An 18308-nucleotide genomic window follows, 5' to 3' on the forward strand; every position below is an offset into this window, starting at 1 on the left:
AGCATTCAATACTATGAAAAGATATTCTCTAAATGGTAAAGATTTTTAAAATTCTTTGAAGTCATAAGAAGAGTGTAAGCGAACTGTCCTTTTGAAAGTATTTTTTCTTTTAAAGTAAGTGGAGATCACTGGCCATGTGAGAATGCATGTATGTGTGAGAGTGTGAGTGTGTGTGTATATCAGTGCACATTATGCAGATTTCAAAGTTATGAAATGCAGTTTTGAAAGATGTAGTATGGGAGAATGAATTATCTAAATGGATATAAACATATCTACTCACCAGAATTGTTAGGGTAAGTGAAATTGACTTATTTAACTGGAAATTCTTACATGATTTCGAATGTGTAAAAATAAGCAGGCAGCTACCTTGCTGTCACATTGTGACATCTAAGAGATAAATTTGGAGAAATAAAAAATTATTTCTTTTTCAAATTTGTTTGCAAGAAAACATAAGGGAGAGAAGAAGATTTGGTTCTAATGGACAAAATAGCTCATTTTCGTTTAAGACATGTTTTTCTTCCATAGTTCTGAGACTCGCCTGTTGCATGTGGTAAAAAAACTAAAAAAGGAAAAGTAGGTATCACATCATGCCTTGAACTTTACTTTCTCAAAAAGGACTGTTTGCTCACAGAATTACTAATAAGAATCAAATTACTTGGATGCCTCAGTATTTGCCAGCATGTGTTCTGAAATACTTCATTAAATAACACTGCTTTGACAATACTCATATAGAAACAAATGAGACTAGACAATTCTTGTATGGGATTTTCCTAGAGTAACTTCCCTTAGTGGAAGTCTGTTAATGACTTGAATGACCCAAACCATGGTGTATACCTCAGATAACCAGAGCAAGAGAGTCTGTTCTGTTTTTTAGGTGCTGTACTGGATCCAGGTCTTGTTGGTCTTCATTGTGGAGGGGTACCTTGCCATTAGCATCTAGAAGTTGGTCTGCATGGAGGCCGTGTGGTCCAAGCAAGGGATAAAGACTTCCTGTCTATATTCAAAAATTTAGTTTACATCTGGCTTTTGGCTCTTACAGTTTGTTACAGATACTATTTAAAAAAAGAAATCAAAAAATTAGATTCTGCCTCTCTGAGGTCAGGGTATGATGCAAGTGAACTGAGTTTCATTATCTAAAGCATGAGACTTCTCTTAACTAGAAACATACAAACTAATATTCCTTTGACCCTTCTCTTGATTTAGTAAGTGGTTTGTCTTCAGCAAGACATTGATTTGTGACATAATAATATAGGCCAGTACCTGCCTTCATAACACAAATACTATTATTTTTTTTTTCATTCTGAAGAATGTATACATTTTGGTAGGTTAAAATCCTAGCTTTTAAATTCAATCACAGATTTGAACTACCAATTCTGAATGAGTATAACTGCTCTTGATTGCAAAATAGTTACACATAAAATCACCAGTACTTAAAATATTCAATGTAGCATCAGAACAGAAACATGCATGATTACTTGGCTGTTTTGTGGTTGTTCACTGGCATCTTGTTGTTCTGATGTAATGTCATTTATTCAATCTGGAGTTGACTGTTCAGGTTAATTTTGGCTATTAAATTAAATAATCAGTCTTTGTGGAGGTGATTTTGTAAATAAGATTTCCTGAAAGGAGTGTCTGCAGGCAAGTTTGCTCTGTAATTATTTGAATATTTAAGAGTTGGAAGTCCCAAAGGTGAAGCAGACATTTATTTGAAACCAATTCTCTGCACAAAATGCAATTAAAAAAAATTGTTCAGCTGTAGACTTTTGCTTCATTGTCAAAGTCTTTGTAACCCTGTGGCTGGAATGCAGGCATCAGTTACCAGTTAGTCAGTTAATAGGTTTCAAGAAAAAAGGCCAGTTCTGTAGAAAACTCTTAGGTAGCCTTTAAAATAGTGGATGTCTGTTAATTTTTATTTTAGTATTCTATGTTTTTTGATAAATATGTCTAGCTATATTAGATTTTACCAAATGACTAATGGGTTTAGTATGACACTTTTTTAATTGCAAAAATAAATCAATTAATCTAAATTAAATAATTTAGAAAAAAAAAGTTGTGAAATAGTGTGGGATCTAAAGTGATGTAGCAAGTTTATTGAATTCTGTGCAAATAGTTAATATATAAAAAAAAGAATGAATTTATTAATGAATGATTTCTAATTAATAAGACTAATCGTTCACTTTGTAAATGCAGCTAAATGGAGAATCAATATATCAGGAAAACTTGCATTTATGGTATGGTATGTGGCTATAGTGGAAGAGTTTTCCTGGTTTTCCATTTCTCCTGTTTAGAATGTAATTCTAGCCTTTTCAATACACTTCTGTTTGATATTGGACTTTGAGAGGGGTATTTCTGTCTGTTTTGCTCTTCTTTTTTCCTTTGCTATGGTGTGTGTAAGTGATTATGTGTAAACAAATGTATGCCTGCACCATCACCCTGAACATTTGGCACTTCTAGGTAGGAAGAGGACCATGTCCTAATTAAATGTGGTTGTTGTGAGATTGCAACCAGACACTGAAGGCAACCCCTACACTGAATTAATAGATGGTGGGTGTGTGTGTGTGATGAGTGTGCTGTGTTTCAGTAATTGCATTTAAAACTCTCGAAGTTAGGCCATCGATTTTGTTTAAAGGTGGGTGGTAGGGTGCCTATGTCCTACAAAGGGCATTTGTAAAAACATATCTAATTAGCTCTTGAAGTAGATTAGTTACATAGTATTATTGCCTCGTATAGATACCATTATTCAGTAATTTACTTCTAAAGCAAGTTGAGATAAAGCCACTGAAGACTTCTGAAATTAATAATGAGAGTGTTCACGCAGGGATTTCATGTAAATCCACATTATGTTAATTCCCACCTGGTTTTGGAGCTACTTCTTCCTAAGGAATGAAGGCACGAGATATATGTGTTTTGAAGTCCCTGTGTGGAAGACAAGAAAGTCCCAGATGACGTATAGTGATCTGCAATCACTAAGATGATCTATGTGATTTGTAGCTAGTCTTCAGAGCCTTACCAAATAGTGGGTTTTCAATTTGACATAGTGTTATTATATCCTTATGTCTCAGGAATATTTCCATACTGTCTTTGATTACTTGCAGCTGCATCAGACAGACATACCAAAGCTTAGAAAAAAATCACATACTCTGTTTGGAATCACTATAATCATTGATCTTAAAATGCTTCAGGAATTATAAGGCAAAGCTCGTATTTAGGAGTTTTCCCCTCAAATAATGGTAGAAGCCTAAAAGTCCTGTTACTAAGTTATATATTGTCAGTCGCCCACCTGCAAATATGTTGTGCTTAATTTGAAGTTTTGCAATTGTATGGTAATCACTATGTAGGCACAAATAACCTTGAACGTTAATTTAAGTATGGATAACGGTTTTCAGTTATTCATACAAGCTTTAAGAAGGATATTAATTGGAAAGAAAATTTCATTTAGAGGCTGTATTTTATATCTGGGTCATAAAAAATGAACTCTATTGTGGCAAAGCTGTGAAGCATACGTAAAAAATTGAATGTAGTTTAACCATTCTTCAGCTGTTTATACTTCTTTTTCTTACAAAGATCTGTTTTACAAAGTAAATTTTTAGGGATATTCTGCATTTGTCTGAATGGCAGTGCTCAAAATTTCTTGCAATACACATGAATAGACATAGGCACAGGTCTAGCACTTCATTTTTCTTTGTTAATATTTTGGCTGTTGTAGGCAATATTTCATTTAAGATAGACATTATTAAGGTGGTGAATAGTGCTGTGCAGTGATATGCTTAGCAGTAACCTTTACTCATAATGTGATATTGTCTGTATGTCTTATTTTGTTCAGCTTTCTCTGGCACTGATGAAGCCTAAGGCTGCTGTTTCTTTGAGTTGCTGATAATTTTTTATCTGATTAACTGACACATTTAGTTGAAATCAGACACAGCCCTTAGGCTGGGCATGGATTTAATTTAAAAAGTATCAAAGGTTTGCACTATGTGCTGTTTAATCATCATGTTTATCAGGCAAAGAAAAATTACCGGAAGGACCATAGGGAGAGGGTTATCTTAAGGAGCAGTAACTTGGGAAATTGATAATAACTCTGAGGTAATTTACAGCTAACTTTTACATTCATTAATATAACATTTTCCACTAATAGTTACAGTGCATGTAATATACCAATTAAATTGAAAACATTAGCACTAATTTTCTTTTTGCTGAACTCTGAAAGGGTCAGGTAAAGACATTAAAATATGAAATTACAGAAAACCTCTGTACTGATACCACTGCAATAAATTTTTTACTTACTAGTAGAATACTTCTACCAGTACTAATGCTACAATGCATATGTACTAATTTCCTCAGATTACTGTTACAATCATTAATTGAAAAAAAAACAAGCAAAATTAAAATAACAGTGTGCTAGTGTAAATTAATCTCTTTATCTTTCACTTTAGCTGTGAAGCTGTATGTTAGAATTGTACGTGCATGTAACAGAGGCGTTTTAAAAACAGCAGTGATGTTTTGGAGCTTTCACAAAACTGATAAATTTTTTATACTATTTCCTGATAGGAAATGCAGCCAATAATACACAAAGAGCAGCAATTTTTAATTTTGTTTTTCATTAAACTGTTTAAAATAATAAATAACTTTAAAACTAGGATGCCTTAAACATAAATTGTGCATTTTAGTACAGTTACAGTTTCAAAGATCAGTTAGCTCCTCTAACACAATTGTTTATGAAGATTATTGTCTTGTCTTCTGAACAGGAAAAAAATAATTCTTTTGACAAAATATACACAATTATAATTGTGAATTTTCACTTACTGTTAAAACATAGCTAATAATAATCTTAGGCACATTTTAAAAAACTATTAAAATTGTCTTATTTAGTTGCTTTTTAAAAGTTTATTTTTCTACCTGCCTTTTGAAATGAGTACCTTTTGTGGCTCTAAAGGGAAAAAATAAGTTCTAAAATGTCATATGGAAAATCAAACTTTGTTAGCATCTGTCTACATTTGTTTTTGGCATCTGGATTTATATGCACATTGCATGTTTTGTGTTGTAATACTTTGTGACAGAGGATATTGTACTGAGTATAAGTGCTTTCTGAATTATCCAAATATTCAGAGAGCAATTTATTTTTACTTTAGAGTAGCCTATTGCACTAGAAACATATTAGTAAAGTTTAACATTGGTAAATAATCTCTTAAATTAACTGTATATGGTGCTTTTTAAAATAATAATTAAAAAATCCACTCAACCTAAGAAAAAAAATCACCTTTTCATATTGACTTGCCTCAGTTATTTTTTCTGATATCTGTTACTTTTTATATGATACGGCACGTAGCATGTTTCCTTCTGAATTTTACCAAATTCACTTCCTCAGCTTTTGACTTCTGTGCAGATCCCTGATATTTACCTGCAGATGTCAGCTTGGTTTACCCTTGCTGAGTGCAGTTCTGTGAACATGCTTTTAATGGTACCGAACCTGATCAGATTCCACATTAAAAGTGACGGCGCTATTGATTCTGGGATGGATTCTCTGCTAACCATGATCAACTCTTAGTCAAACAAAATGCTGTCTGTTTGCAAGGTGTTCAATAACTCTTTCAATACCAAAGAATAAGTCCAGGGAAGCAGTAGCTTTTAGTTAGTATTTTGCATGCTGCAACTGCAGAGCGGAATATACTGTGGGACAAGGCTTTATGTAAGCTTTGTCCCGCTGAGGAGTTTAGAAGGTTATGAGACCAGGTTTTTTTTCTGTTCTGCCTCATGCTCCATCCTTCTTCTTTTCAGTCTTCTTATTTCTTGAATTTGTGCCACTCACTCTAGCATTCATTTGTTGAACTGGACAAAATAGGGGGATTGAACTCATTCCATTTCACTGAATTTAAGTATATTAACTAGTTCTCCTATTTCAAAGCATATATTAAGTATACTGGTGTATCTCCTCATGGAAGCTATTGTCTAGACAGCGATGAAAGTTTATATTTGCTGTTTACCATGAGAAGAACTGAATGAAAAGAGATGGCAATAAATAAATACCTGTGAGAATTTTTTGAACATGAATGCTAACCACAACTGCAAAATGACATTATAATGCCATTTCAAAGGACAATTAAAACTTACATATTATCAAAGGAAATAAACCAGAATAAGTGCAGACAATCTCCCAAGATTATTATTTAAATCAGATTTAACATAAGTTGTAAGCAAGCAGCCAATAATAGCCTTGTTTTTGCATTACTAACATCAAGATATATTGCATACACGTGTACATACTTGAGATTTCTTGTGTACCTATATATATATATATATATATATATATATATATGCATTCGTAATCATTCACATCCAATGTGATACAGATTTGTATAGTAAAAAACACCCAAACAACCTCAAAACAAAACCTATGAGAAATCTTCTTGATGCATTAGTTTCAAGTTTGGGCCATTGTTTCAATAGTTATTTAGTAAATGTTCTGTAACCTTCTGTGGATTTTAAAATTCCATTATCATAGGATGGTTATGAAATTTCCTGGGACTCGTGACTAGAATTTTTTAAATCCCAAACAAGTAGATTTGTGCAATAGATCTTTTTAGTATGGAAGTACTGTGTTTGGATAAGAACAGAACATTTAAGTCTCTACTTCCATTTAATTTTATATTTAATTTAAGGGAATTTTCTTAGCAAGTATCTTTGCTGATGCATATATTTTGTCAGAACTTGAACAACAGAATGAATAAAAAAGTATTTTTATGGGTCTCTGAGCTTGTTAAAAGTGTATTGGGCAAGTCAATTGCCATCTTCATGGATGAACAGGAGATTCTGTAAATCTGCCTATGTGGGAAATAAGATTTCACTCCATATTTGAGGATACCATCTTCTTTTTGAAGTTTGTGATATAATTACTCTGTAATACTCTCATCCACCTATTCATTTCCCATTGTTAGAGAGGGAAGAGTGTACGTAGTGCAAATATCTATAATGAAAATATTGTGGTAACTACAGATCTGCCATGCATTATAATAAATATTATGATGATAATGAACATAATCTCATTTGTTTTGATGAGGTAAGAGAAGTGCATGTGTTATTAAACAGGTTACTCAGAAAAGTTGTGGATGCCCTATCACTGGAAATGTTCAAGGGCAGGTTGTATGGGCCTTTGACTCAACCATTCAACAATTCTGTAATGAAGGAAAGTGGAAGACTGCATATGGATTTATGTGGCCACAGAGATTAATCTACTTGTGAGACAGCAGTTGTATGCCCTTCTGTTTGTTTGTATCAGACACTTCAAAAACATTACTTACTGAATTTAGCAGGTGGCATACTTTGCCTCTGGTAACTTAGAACTGTGATGAATTAATAACATAAAAAAATATAGGTAATATTTTTGGACATACTGGTGGATGTCTGCACATTGTGACAGAGGATGTTCTGAAGGAATTGCTGGGGTTATTATTTTTACATAAAAATAAAAACAAACAGTATTTATCTTATTTACATCAGTCATGTTTTCCAAGACTGTCATTTTAAAAAGAATGTTAAAGACTGCAACTTACACTTTTGAAATATTTAAAGATTCAAGAAGGCTTCTTGAATCAGTTCATCAAATTTATTTAAACAAAACTGTGCTTGTACAACTGTGTTTAATTTTTGAGCAATGTTATTGTAGATGAGTGAGTTGAGTAGCTTGAAGTATCGCTGGTTTACCTTTATTCTAAAAAGCGCTTTGAAACATTCCACTGAAAGCTCAAAGGGAAGCAGAAATAATATTATATTACTTCTGGATCTGTGAGAAGCATCAGCTTGAAAACTGTTTGATTTGGCATTAAGCTTCATATTAATGGATCTATCCATTAACGACATGGAGAAGTACATAATTTAAGTAGTGATGTATTTTTTAGATTGTCAGAATTGTTTCGACCAGGCAAAAGCTCCTGGTGCAGTCCGCAATGCTTCACCATCCGGCTGGTACAGTCAAGGGCACTTCACTGCTCAGCTTGCTTGGCCAAGGCCTAGCAGGGCTTCTGAGATCATAGAATAGGCCAAAAGAGAAAGGCAGGGGCAGGATACATCAACCGGTTATCTAACTGAAAAATTTATTGTAAAATCTTGCTGCAAACTTCTTCACAGGATTTGGAACAGGTCCAGAAAGTAAATCACGGGGTGTAGTTGTCATCAGCCTTGATTAAAAGAGGAAAACAACTTTTACCAAAGTCTAGATGGAGCAAAATTTAGAAAAAGAAAATTCAGCGTGTTGATTGGTACTCAAGCAATTTTAAAATGCAAGATCTCACAAAATACTAGAACTATGTGCATTTAGAAATGTTACATTCTCAGTGGGTTTACAAGAAAAAATAAAGTGTAATTTGTTGGCTTAGGGAATTTAAATGAAACAGAGAAAATGTGTCTTGGAAAAGCTTTTTTTATAGTAGAATTTTTAAAAGATGATGTTAAGTAAGTTTCCCGTGAGTTTTCTTGTTCTAGTGTTAAGATAAAAAGAGTAATCTCACACTCTCTTGTGCCGTGTACATGGAAAATGCTAACAATTCAGTTAATTGTATAATGTATGTTGCTAATGATTATTTGTAGGTGGACTAGCTAACCTGTCACTTATAGGCAAAAGCTGGAAGAATTTTTGGGATGTCTGGAAAACCTCAGGATAATCTGTTATGTCTGATACTTTTCAGTTACCTTGGTTATTTCTTCTCTAGAATGATACTTGAGTCAAGTAGACTGCATTAGAGTAATAACCATGTAGTAATTCAGCTGAGCTGCTCCCTTCTGTGGCAGAACTGTATTTCAACCTATTCTGTTGTGTGTACTGGACACAGAAAAAATAATTATACTTAATTGATTCTGCAAGTGGAGATATTGAATCTCTGCAGCTTAAAGCTTTATATACTGTGTCATTGATATTCCATGTCTTTTTTCAGGACAAAGAAGGAGTAGAAGGTGTATCTGTGGGAGCCATTCTTTCTGACTACCAGAGAGTTCGAGTGGAAGATGTGTAAGAAAATACTAATCCTTATCAGAGGACACATTCTGGACAGTACTTGTCTGTTTTCTAACTCAAATTTAAAGCAGAGACAGTTGCCTGATTTCTCGTGTTCTATGATACCAAGTTCATTATATTCATTAATATTGGTATATCTTTTCTTCTTTTATTTTTCTTCCTTTTCCCCCCCCGAAACAATGTGTTCATTAGTAAAAAATCTAGTAGAAACTATACCAGGGTTTTTGACTGCTCTTCAGATCTCTCTTCATCTCTTGAAAATACTCAGAGATTTGGTATGAAGATAGTTGAGTAGGTTCAGTTCTTTGATTTCAATGGGAAGCTCACTCAGTTCCAATGACTACAGTGTTGTGATCAAGTCCCTCTGTTTTTCACCAGTGTTTTGATATAGAAGAACATCCTGTGACTTGTTATAAGGAATTAGATAGAAAAGAATCTTTCTAAGCACATCTTCCCTTAATTCCTTAAATCTGAAATTTGTTATTATTAGTCAGGAGCTTCCATTTGTCATTCCTATTGTGTGCAAAGGTCTATATAAATCATGATTTTTTAAGGAGTCTTAATTTAGAAAGAGCATTATGGAATGGTAGTTGTGTTTGCTATGTAGGCCAATATTTGATCTGAAAAAAGATTTTCACTGTATATATCTGATGAAATGCAAAACCACCTTGTGTTAAAAATTAATTATGGTTTCATTATTTCATTAATGATTTTTTGATGATGAAAGCAAGTATCTGGAATCCTTTATGAGCTGTAAGAACTGTGAAATTAATGCTATGCCAACTCAGCTCACATCAGCAAGTTACAGAGCACATTTGTTTTCTTTAAAGTTTACATAGATAAATTACAGTCAGAAATAACTCCTTTTTCTTTTCCTTTATACTTAAACATTTTAATTATTGCCTCACATGTTAGTAGGATAAAAAAAAATTGCTTTTGCTGATTGTTTTACATCTTTACTGCAGGTAAGAGATTGACAGGAAATCACAGTATTTCCAACAGGCATGATTATTTCTGAGCTTGTAAAGTAAAATACTTCACATTATTTCTGTAGATTCAGCCCTTGCAATAAGGTTGTTTCATATGAGCCATCCCAATTAATTCAGCTAATTTTTAGCTGAATTTAGGCATGTAAGTAACTACTTTACATTCAGAGCTGCGGAATAGTTCTATTACACAACTTAGTGCTCTGTTAAAGCCTATCAAAGTAATAAGAAAACCAGTCAGATTATATGAGTGCTAACTATACATTTATATCCCAACATCAAGCCTACATTTAACTATATAGTCTTCCTAATCATACTAGTGAGTCTATCTGACATGAGGAGGAATGCCCATATATGTGAGAAAGACCATGTATTGGGAAAAAACATGATAATTGACAAATAAATGTAAATCTTAAGGAGTCTGAACTAGTCCCATAGTTAAATGGTTAAGTTTTTCAGAGACCTTACACATTTAATCACCAGCTGATGGTTCTTGACAACTTACAGAAACGTTACCTATCAATAATGCAAATTAGTGATTCTCTAATTTGATAAACAATCAAAGCTGTGTATCAAATGCTGTCCATATATGATATGTATCAAAACAAATTATTAACTTTACAGTAAAAAGTTGTTAATTTATATCACAAGCTGTATACATTTTCCTGAATGATTCTTTTTCTTGGGTGTTGATCCAAATCACAGCAACAAATTCAGCATATTGTACTAGTGACATGTGCCACATTTATCACAGAGCAGTAACTTTGTCCTTAGCTGTGTTCACAAAAGTGATGACTTCCTAAGGTGCTAATTGCTTTGTATCACAAAGCAAAAGGTTTAGGAACACGTTTTGTAATGGCTTTACTTACATTCCTGTGCAGATCTGTTTAGCTCAGTGAGTTGTGTCTTATGTAGATGAATCATACTCAGAGCAAGTTTATTTATTTCTTTTTTAATATATATTAGACTCAATGTTTATAAGGAAATATCTGAATAGTAAAGTGTAGTTGAAATTATAGAGGAAAAATTATTTCTGGATAGGAAAAGAAAGAAATTTTCACCAATTTTACAGTAATAATACTGTGTAAAAGCATAATACTTGACTTTATCCAATTTTTGTTTGTTTTTAAGGTGCAGAAGGCTTAATCTTCAGCCTTTAGCTTACCTCTGGCATTGGAACCAGGAAATGCTGCTTAAGGAAATGATATCATCTAACATTCAAGCCATAATCATAAAAGTGGCAGCTTTTGGTATGTATTCAGATTCTGAGCAGTATTGTCTACTGAAATTTCCCATGGACAAATCCACAACATAACAGAGGAAAACAGAACCTTTGTTGCACATTTTAAGATATGAAATGTCAATATCAAGAAAATTATAAAAAATGGCTCAATACCAGTAGTGATGTCTGAATAATTAATTTAACAGGATGCAATTCATTCTTAAAGGGGATGTGGAAAAGCTGGAAAGCAGTTCTTCCTAACATAGTCATTAAATTCCTCTCATATTTTTTTTGTTCTGGTTTTGTTTTAATTTGCAGTAAAGATGCATGTATAATTCAGTAGTTCACAGTGTTGTCATTTATAGATGATACAAGCTTGTGACTAGACAATATTGTAAAGCAACCGTGAAAGTTTTAATAGAAATACATCAAGTTAATATCAAACAAGATATAATTATGAGGACAAAATATTTTCTGCAAGAGCAGACTTGGAGTTGGTAAATCATAAGAGCAAACAGAAATAATTCATCATTGCCTCTAATTTTTTTTTTATATTTTAAATGTAGTTGCTTATAATACCAGAAAATCAACGTCTTTTCATTATCAGGTGTATGTAAAATGAAATTTTAAAACTTGAAGCAAATCAATATGAAAGTTAACCTATCTGTTTATTGCTTAAATGTAAAGGTAAGGTCAAATGAAGTTTTTTAAGAAGGCTTATGGAATGATGTGCTGTAAAAGCCTAAATGAGCACATGAGAAACATGTTAATAGTACAGTATATTATTTCAGGCCCCTATGCAGTTTTTCTATTTTGGAGTAGCAAATCAAATTTAAGCATAACAATTGACCAAAGGACCTTTTCTTTTGGAGTTGACAATAAACTTGTGGTTCACTGTAGCAAACAGTGATTTGTATCATACAAGTGGCATCAGTGGTTAAAAATGTATATTTGGAAATAGTGTTGCATAAGCTTTTTTTTGAAGTCCAGTGTCCGGTTTACCTGGGCGAGTTTCCTATGAAATACCTAATCTCTCTTTCTCTCAAAGAATGCTTTATAATAAAGTAATTTCTTCTTCTTTGTTAACCAAGATTTGAATTACAATCCCTTTAGACTGGATGGATTAAATTAATTTTAAAAATTTTATTTATTTCTTCCTCTTTATCTGGTATAGTTTCTAACTTAATTTTACATTGTCACTATGATGGTCTCCCTCTATTGTTCTGTAGGATCTGCTAGGGCTGAGAGGAGGATTAGAATGATTAGAAAAGTATCACATGCTCTCATTTATTTACAGGTAACAAGCAATGTCATTTATTCACATTTTCCTGAATTTTGGAAGGTCAGTTACAAATATAAAGCAATTGAATACCGTGTTTTCTACTACAAAACACTTGGTTTTAAATTGGGGAAAAAAAAAGGTTTCTAAAATAATTGTTTTCAGGCCATATAAAGTATATTTATATATTTATGTTATATTTTCATAAAATAGAATGTGTTTGTTGCTTATACTGGCATGTAGAAAAAATGAAGTCCACAAAGCATATGTAACATGTTTTTTCACATCAGAATTATTTTTTTACAGAAAATTTATTATTTAAATAATAGATAAAACTGTTTCCCAAATAGACATCATTGATGACCTGCCATGCCTGCAGCAAGATAAGCTTGTCTTTTGTATTCTACAGTCTTAAAAAAACTTAAAATGCACTGGTTAGTGCACAAAGAGTGCTTTGTGGGCTATTCATTGGAAGAGCGAATACCATAAATACTTGTAGATAGCAATTAGATAGAAAATCACTCCGAGTTATTTTTGCTTTTTATTTTTTTGGCTACAGGTAAAAGAAAGATCTTATCAGAGTCAATTTCTCACCTGCCTCAGGCAGACGTAATTAGATGTAAGCAAATTTAATGGAGCTTTTGTGCTCTGGGGCCATTCTGTAATGCTTTAATAATTGCATGCCTTATTAAAGTGGATTTAAGGTATGAAGGCTGTTTAACATATCAAGTGGCAAAGAAGATAAGATACGGTTTAACTTTTTGCCTTTTAGATTAATAATCAAAGCTAAACTGCAATGAAAATATTTAAAATAACAGATTTAGGAGTCTGAAGGGTAATGCATTAGGTGATACATTGTACAGTTGTTGATGCAAGAAGCAAATCTGTAACCTGAGCTTGACATTCGTCGGCGCTGGCATACTTGTACACCCGCCTCGTCCTGTTTTCCATTAATTCAGTGCCAGTATTGACAAGGTAAAAGCCTGTCGTTTTATGTAGAAAACACATAATTATGCAAGTAAATGAGCATTAGTTTAGTACATTTCCCTAAATCCACCATTACAAATTAATACCATAAACCTTGCCAGTGGCAAGAGTTTTCTATCTCAGAGTAGTGTAGTTTTCCAGATGGGATGCCAATTGCTCTCACTTATATGCAAAAAAAGTATTGTTAGCAACCTTTTTCACATGCCTTCTGTTGATCTGTAAGTAGATCAGCTTTCTTTCCTTTAGAGTGTATTTCAAAAGCTTTAATGATGAGAGAAAATCATTCCATGATCTAGCAGCAAACCTGAGCACTATATATATGTATAAAAGCTACTTCTGAATATTTATATTCAGTGCCCCATTTTCTCGCTGCTAAAGATGCCTGTATGATAAATCATACTTTTGTCTTTGAAATATACCCCTCTTCAGTGGAAATCCAGAAATTAAACAATAATAAAAGCTGAAACTTTGAATCAGGGCTGATCAGTCTGCATATGAAGTGGAGCTCTTTTATTTCATGATTATGTTCTTTACCTTGTAGGTCCAGCTGCTATGAGTGCCTGTAGACATTGTACATTCCCAGCCATGGGTAGAGTTGAAATCACAGGGTCCATGGAAACCTAAATTTTGAAGTGGTATGGGCCTTAGTTACTTATGCAGGCTATTTCCCAATGGAGTAATGAGTCCTTAGGGAGCTAGTGCCATCTCCTGTCTGTCAGGAAATCCCAAGTTCCTTCACTAAAACGCACTGTCTGTAGTAACTATATTTAACATGAAACATGAAACTCCTTTGATGTGATAGAAGACATTGATGCTTCCTTCCCGTGGTCTAGAAAATTGGTATACTTCTGGTGTTCATGGAATCCACTAACCTGATAGTTGAGGGATGTGTATGTTTTTGCATATGATTTTTTAATTGAAAAAGAAAGTATATTTCTTCTTTGTATAATGAATCTATTAATCAAACCCAGCCACCTAGGTGTCTATGTTACTGTTTATTTGTACGTCTCTAGTGTATAGAGGTGAAATCCTGACTGACTGAAATTGATGGCCATATTCCCATTAGTTTTCACTGAGGTAAAATTTACATGTAAAGAGCTACATTAAAAAAGACCTAGCACCACACAGTTCCTGGTTAAGCTCTGAAGGGTGTAATTTAGCATACAGATAAACTGATCTAATAGTTGCTTCCAAAAGGTCAAGCTTTCCATCCCACTTCTAACTGACTCTTCCAAACCACAAGTCTGTGCCTGCTTCTGCCCCTCTGAAGGCTCCATTGTTTTGGTGGCTGCATGTAGGTGATCAGCAGGATCTGCTTTTTTGTGGGCACAGGGAACTTGCTCTGTAGGAACCACGGCTGCATGGAGGGTAGAGCCCTCTCCTTCAATAGGAAGGTTATTACTAACCTTTCTGCAAGTTGGCTGCAATGGCAGATCATATCCTGAAGTAAAATTGTTGGTTGTGAGTTTTGTCTGAGCACGTCATCTGTGTAATGGAGAGGAGCAGTGTTTTTGAAAATGTGTTTTCAGTACTGAGCAATTTTAAAGTAATTTTGAGGGAATTGAAGGACCTTGTCATTACAGGGGAAGATACTTGCTTTCTTCAAATATTTTTTAAAAATTCTCAGACCATTCACAAACATAACAGAAGGAATTGAATAACATTTTCTTATTAAATCAATATGAGATCCCAGTTGCTTTCTTATATATTGTACAGTAAGGATTGTTTACTTGCTTATTGCTAAGTAAATTAAACATTTACATTATTCTTAGCTAATTTAGCTTATTTATAGGTGATCATTCCATTGTGCAACTACTAGACAGCGGAGTTGTAGTAGAATCTATGAATGCCTTCACATTTGCTCTTGAGAACATTCTGATTTATTAATATAAAAAACACTTAAAATCATAGAACCATTAAGGTTGGAAAAGAACTCTGAGGTCATCAAGTCCCCACTTCAATAGCACTATAACCACTAAATAATATCGCAAAGTGCCACATCTACTTTTAAACACTTAACTTGTTTTTTGAACACTTATTCTGTTTATCATAATTTGAATTAAAAGATAAAATGACTGATAATATTTTTCAAATCCTGTCAAATTTTAGTGCTTGTCTATTCTGGTAGTGATAATGTATTCTAAAACTAGCCTTAAACTTTTATTAAAAAAATTATCCTTGTGCAGTGTTGAAGTATTATCTTGCTTACACATATGATCACTTTTAATTAATTTTAGTTTTAATGATTTTTCAGATTATAAATTTGATAAATTACCTATGGGAAAGATGGTTTTTTTCCCCCTTTGAAATCTTGTTTCCTAGCTAGCATGTGGTGTTGTGATTGAATTTTCAAACAAATCTTCTGAAACTTAGTTGGCCCTTTAGAGTTTAAGTGCATTCGACATGTTTTCTCTAGGCTTGTTCCCTAATATATTCATCCACCATCCCATTTATCTCCATAATTCCTGTTATTTATGATAAAAAAGATACCACACCTGTTTGTTCACTAGACATTGCATGAAAAGACTTGGAAACACTTATACAAACAGAGAGCCATTTTATCTCAAGCCATTTCTTTTCCTGGCAGAAAAGTTTCACACAGGAAAAGATCAGCACAGATAAATGGAAATTGTATGCAAGATTAAAAGTCAAAAAAAGTAGCTTGGGATTTAAGATGTGATGCAAAAGAAATGAGAATGAGAAAAGAGAACTTGTACTGGACTTAAAGTAAAGAAAAAGTTTGATTCATATTTAAATGCTTAGGAAAATAAGATGAGAGAATAATCTTTGCATTTAGAATGGTACTTGTCTTGATGCTTGTATATAAATGACAGATACTTCATTACCAGTGTAAGATGAGGTTTCAGAAAGAGATTTAGTGCATATATTAACTATAAAGAAATGTTTGAAAATAAATTGTGTTACAGAAAAGGACGAAATGGGATTTTGCAGAAATCTATTTAGAAAAAAATTAGAAATAAGATTCCCTCTTCGCTGACTCTGAGTCTATAAACTGGAAAATGGGAGGAATGTTGTTGTCCTAAAAGATAACAGGAGTTGGAAGAGTAAGGGACAGTGCCTGAAAACAAAAAAGTAGTTGAAAGCTGGTATTATTGAGTGCTGTTAAGGAAATGTCACAGACAGACAAAGTAGGAGAGAGATGGCTTAAGAATGGAAATATCACCTTGCAGTTTGGGGAGATCACATAATCTAAAGGAAAATTTAAATGGAAGCAGCAGGCTAAGAGCACATTATTAGGCATTTAAGGTGAAACAGGAAAGGAAGTATGGGCTATAGTGAAAAAGACAGAAGAATAGTCAGAACTTGGAGCTGAAAAATAGTGGAAGAAAGAGAGCTTAGTAAAAGATGTCAAAAGCAGAAATTATCTTAACAATATGATAATCAAGAGGTACAAGTGGTATATTTTAATACTAGAATATATACTTGCTGCTCATTAATGTTTGATACAATTTAAGTTCTAGATGCCCATTTTCTTTACAGACTTACGTGCTGAAACAGGACATAAACTCAAACATTTAAAGACATATCTGTGTAGTTAGACCCATAGATGTTTGCTTTTCAGGTCACTATGAGTTGAAGTTTTGCAGGACTTCTTGTCCTAGTCTGATCCTTTATTTCTGCTCTGGCCTTTTACCCTTTTGCAGCAGATCTATTGATCTTTGCTGTCAGAAAACTCTGTTAATCCACTTGGGGATTGTGATTTTTTAAAAAGTTTATAACTTGTCTGCCTGGGGATGGATTTAATGAAAATGACACAAATTTTTCCACTTGCAGCACACCTCTTTCTCTTCCACAGAATGAAATTTCAATTATTTTCTACAAAGCTTACTAGAATTAGAACTGTTCAAAGCGTGAAATACCAGAATTCTCTAATATGGACAAAATAGCACATATTTTTTTATTAAGACACATTTGTAATCATGTGATGCTAGATCAGTTGAACAATTTGAATTAAATAGATTAATAAGCAAACAATGCTCTTAAGATATTCTACACAAAAAAATTGTATCAGGAAAGGCATACATATGTGCCTGTATAACTGAAACTGTAATGACTTTTTATGTAAGTTTTTTAGGCCCAGTAAAAGTCCTGAGAAGAATTTGACTCAGTCACTACTTTAAATGAGATGAATCATTTGCTGCATTTGATTAAAAGTAGTTTAATGATACTTTTCAGCAAGTATACAATTCTTCCACAATCTTTTTCAAACTACCAACATTTTGGAGAAGACCATTATGAAATTCTACAAGGGCAAATGCAGGGTCCTGTACCTGGAGAGGAATAATTCCATGCACCAGCAGAGGCTGAGGGCTGACCTGCTGGAAAGCAGCTCTGTGGAGAAGGACCTGGTGGACAACAAACTGTCCCTGAGCCAGCAGTGTGTCCTTGTGGGCAAGAAGGCCAGTGGTGTCCTGGGATGCTGTCCTTCTGCTCAACCCTGGTGAGGCCTGACCTGGAGTGCTGTGTCTAGTTCTGGGCTCCTCAGGACAAGAGAGATGTGGAGCTCCGGGAGCAGCTCCAGTGGAGGGTGACAAAAATGATTAAGTGTGTGGAATATCTCTATTATGACAAAAGGCTGAGGGAGCTGGGCCTGTTCAGCCTAAAGAGGTGACTGAGATGACTAACTCATCTCAGTATATGTGTCTGGAGTGGGAGAAGAAAGAGAATGGATCCAAGCTCTTCTGAGTGGTACTGAGCAATAGGGCAGGGGACAACATGCCTGAACTGAGTCACAGGAAGTTCCACCTGAACATAATGAAGAACTTCTTTACTGTGTGAGTGACCAAGCACTGAAACAGATCATCCAGA

The 18308-nt window shown here is 33.7% G+C and overlaps 1 protein-coding gene across 1 annotated transcript in view; it reads left to right on the forward strand.

Moving 5' to 3' along the window:
• The window catches only part of DPH6 (diphthamine biosynthesis 6), a 180189-nt gene that overhangs the window by 26216 nt on the left and 135665 nt on the right, over nucleotides 1–18308 (forward strand). Inside the window, exons 3-4 of the mRNA XM_058807369.1 lie at nucleotides 8925–8998; nucleotides 11122–11240. Of these exons, the coding sequence (XP_058663352.1) occupies nucleotides 8925–8998; nucleotides 11122–11240 (193 nt within the window). The remainder of the gene's footprint in view (nucleotides 1–8924; nucleotides 8999–11121; nucleotides 11241–18308) is intronic.

Source organism: Ammospiza caudacuta, chromosome 6, assembly GCF_027887145.1.
Source record: "Ammospiza caudacuta isolate bAmmCau1 chromosome 6, bAmmCau1.pri, whole genome shotgun sequence".
In the NCBI taxonomy this organism is placed as follows: Eukaryota; Metazoa; Chordata; class Aves; order Passeriformes; family Passerellidae; genus Ammospiza; species Ammospiza caudacuta.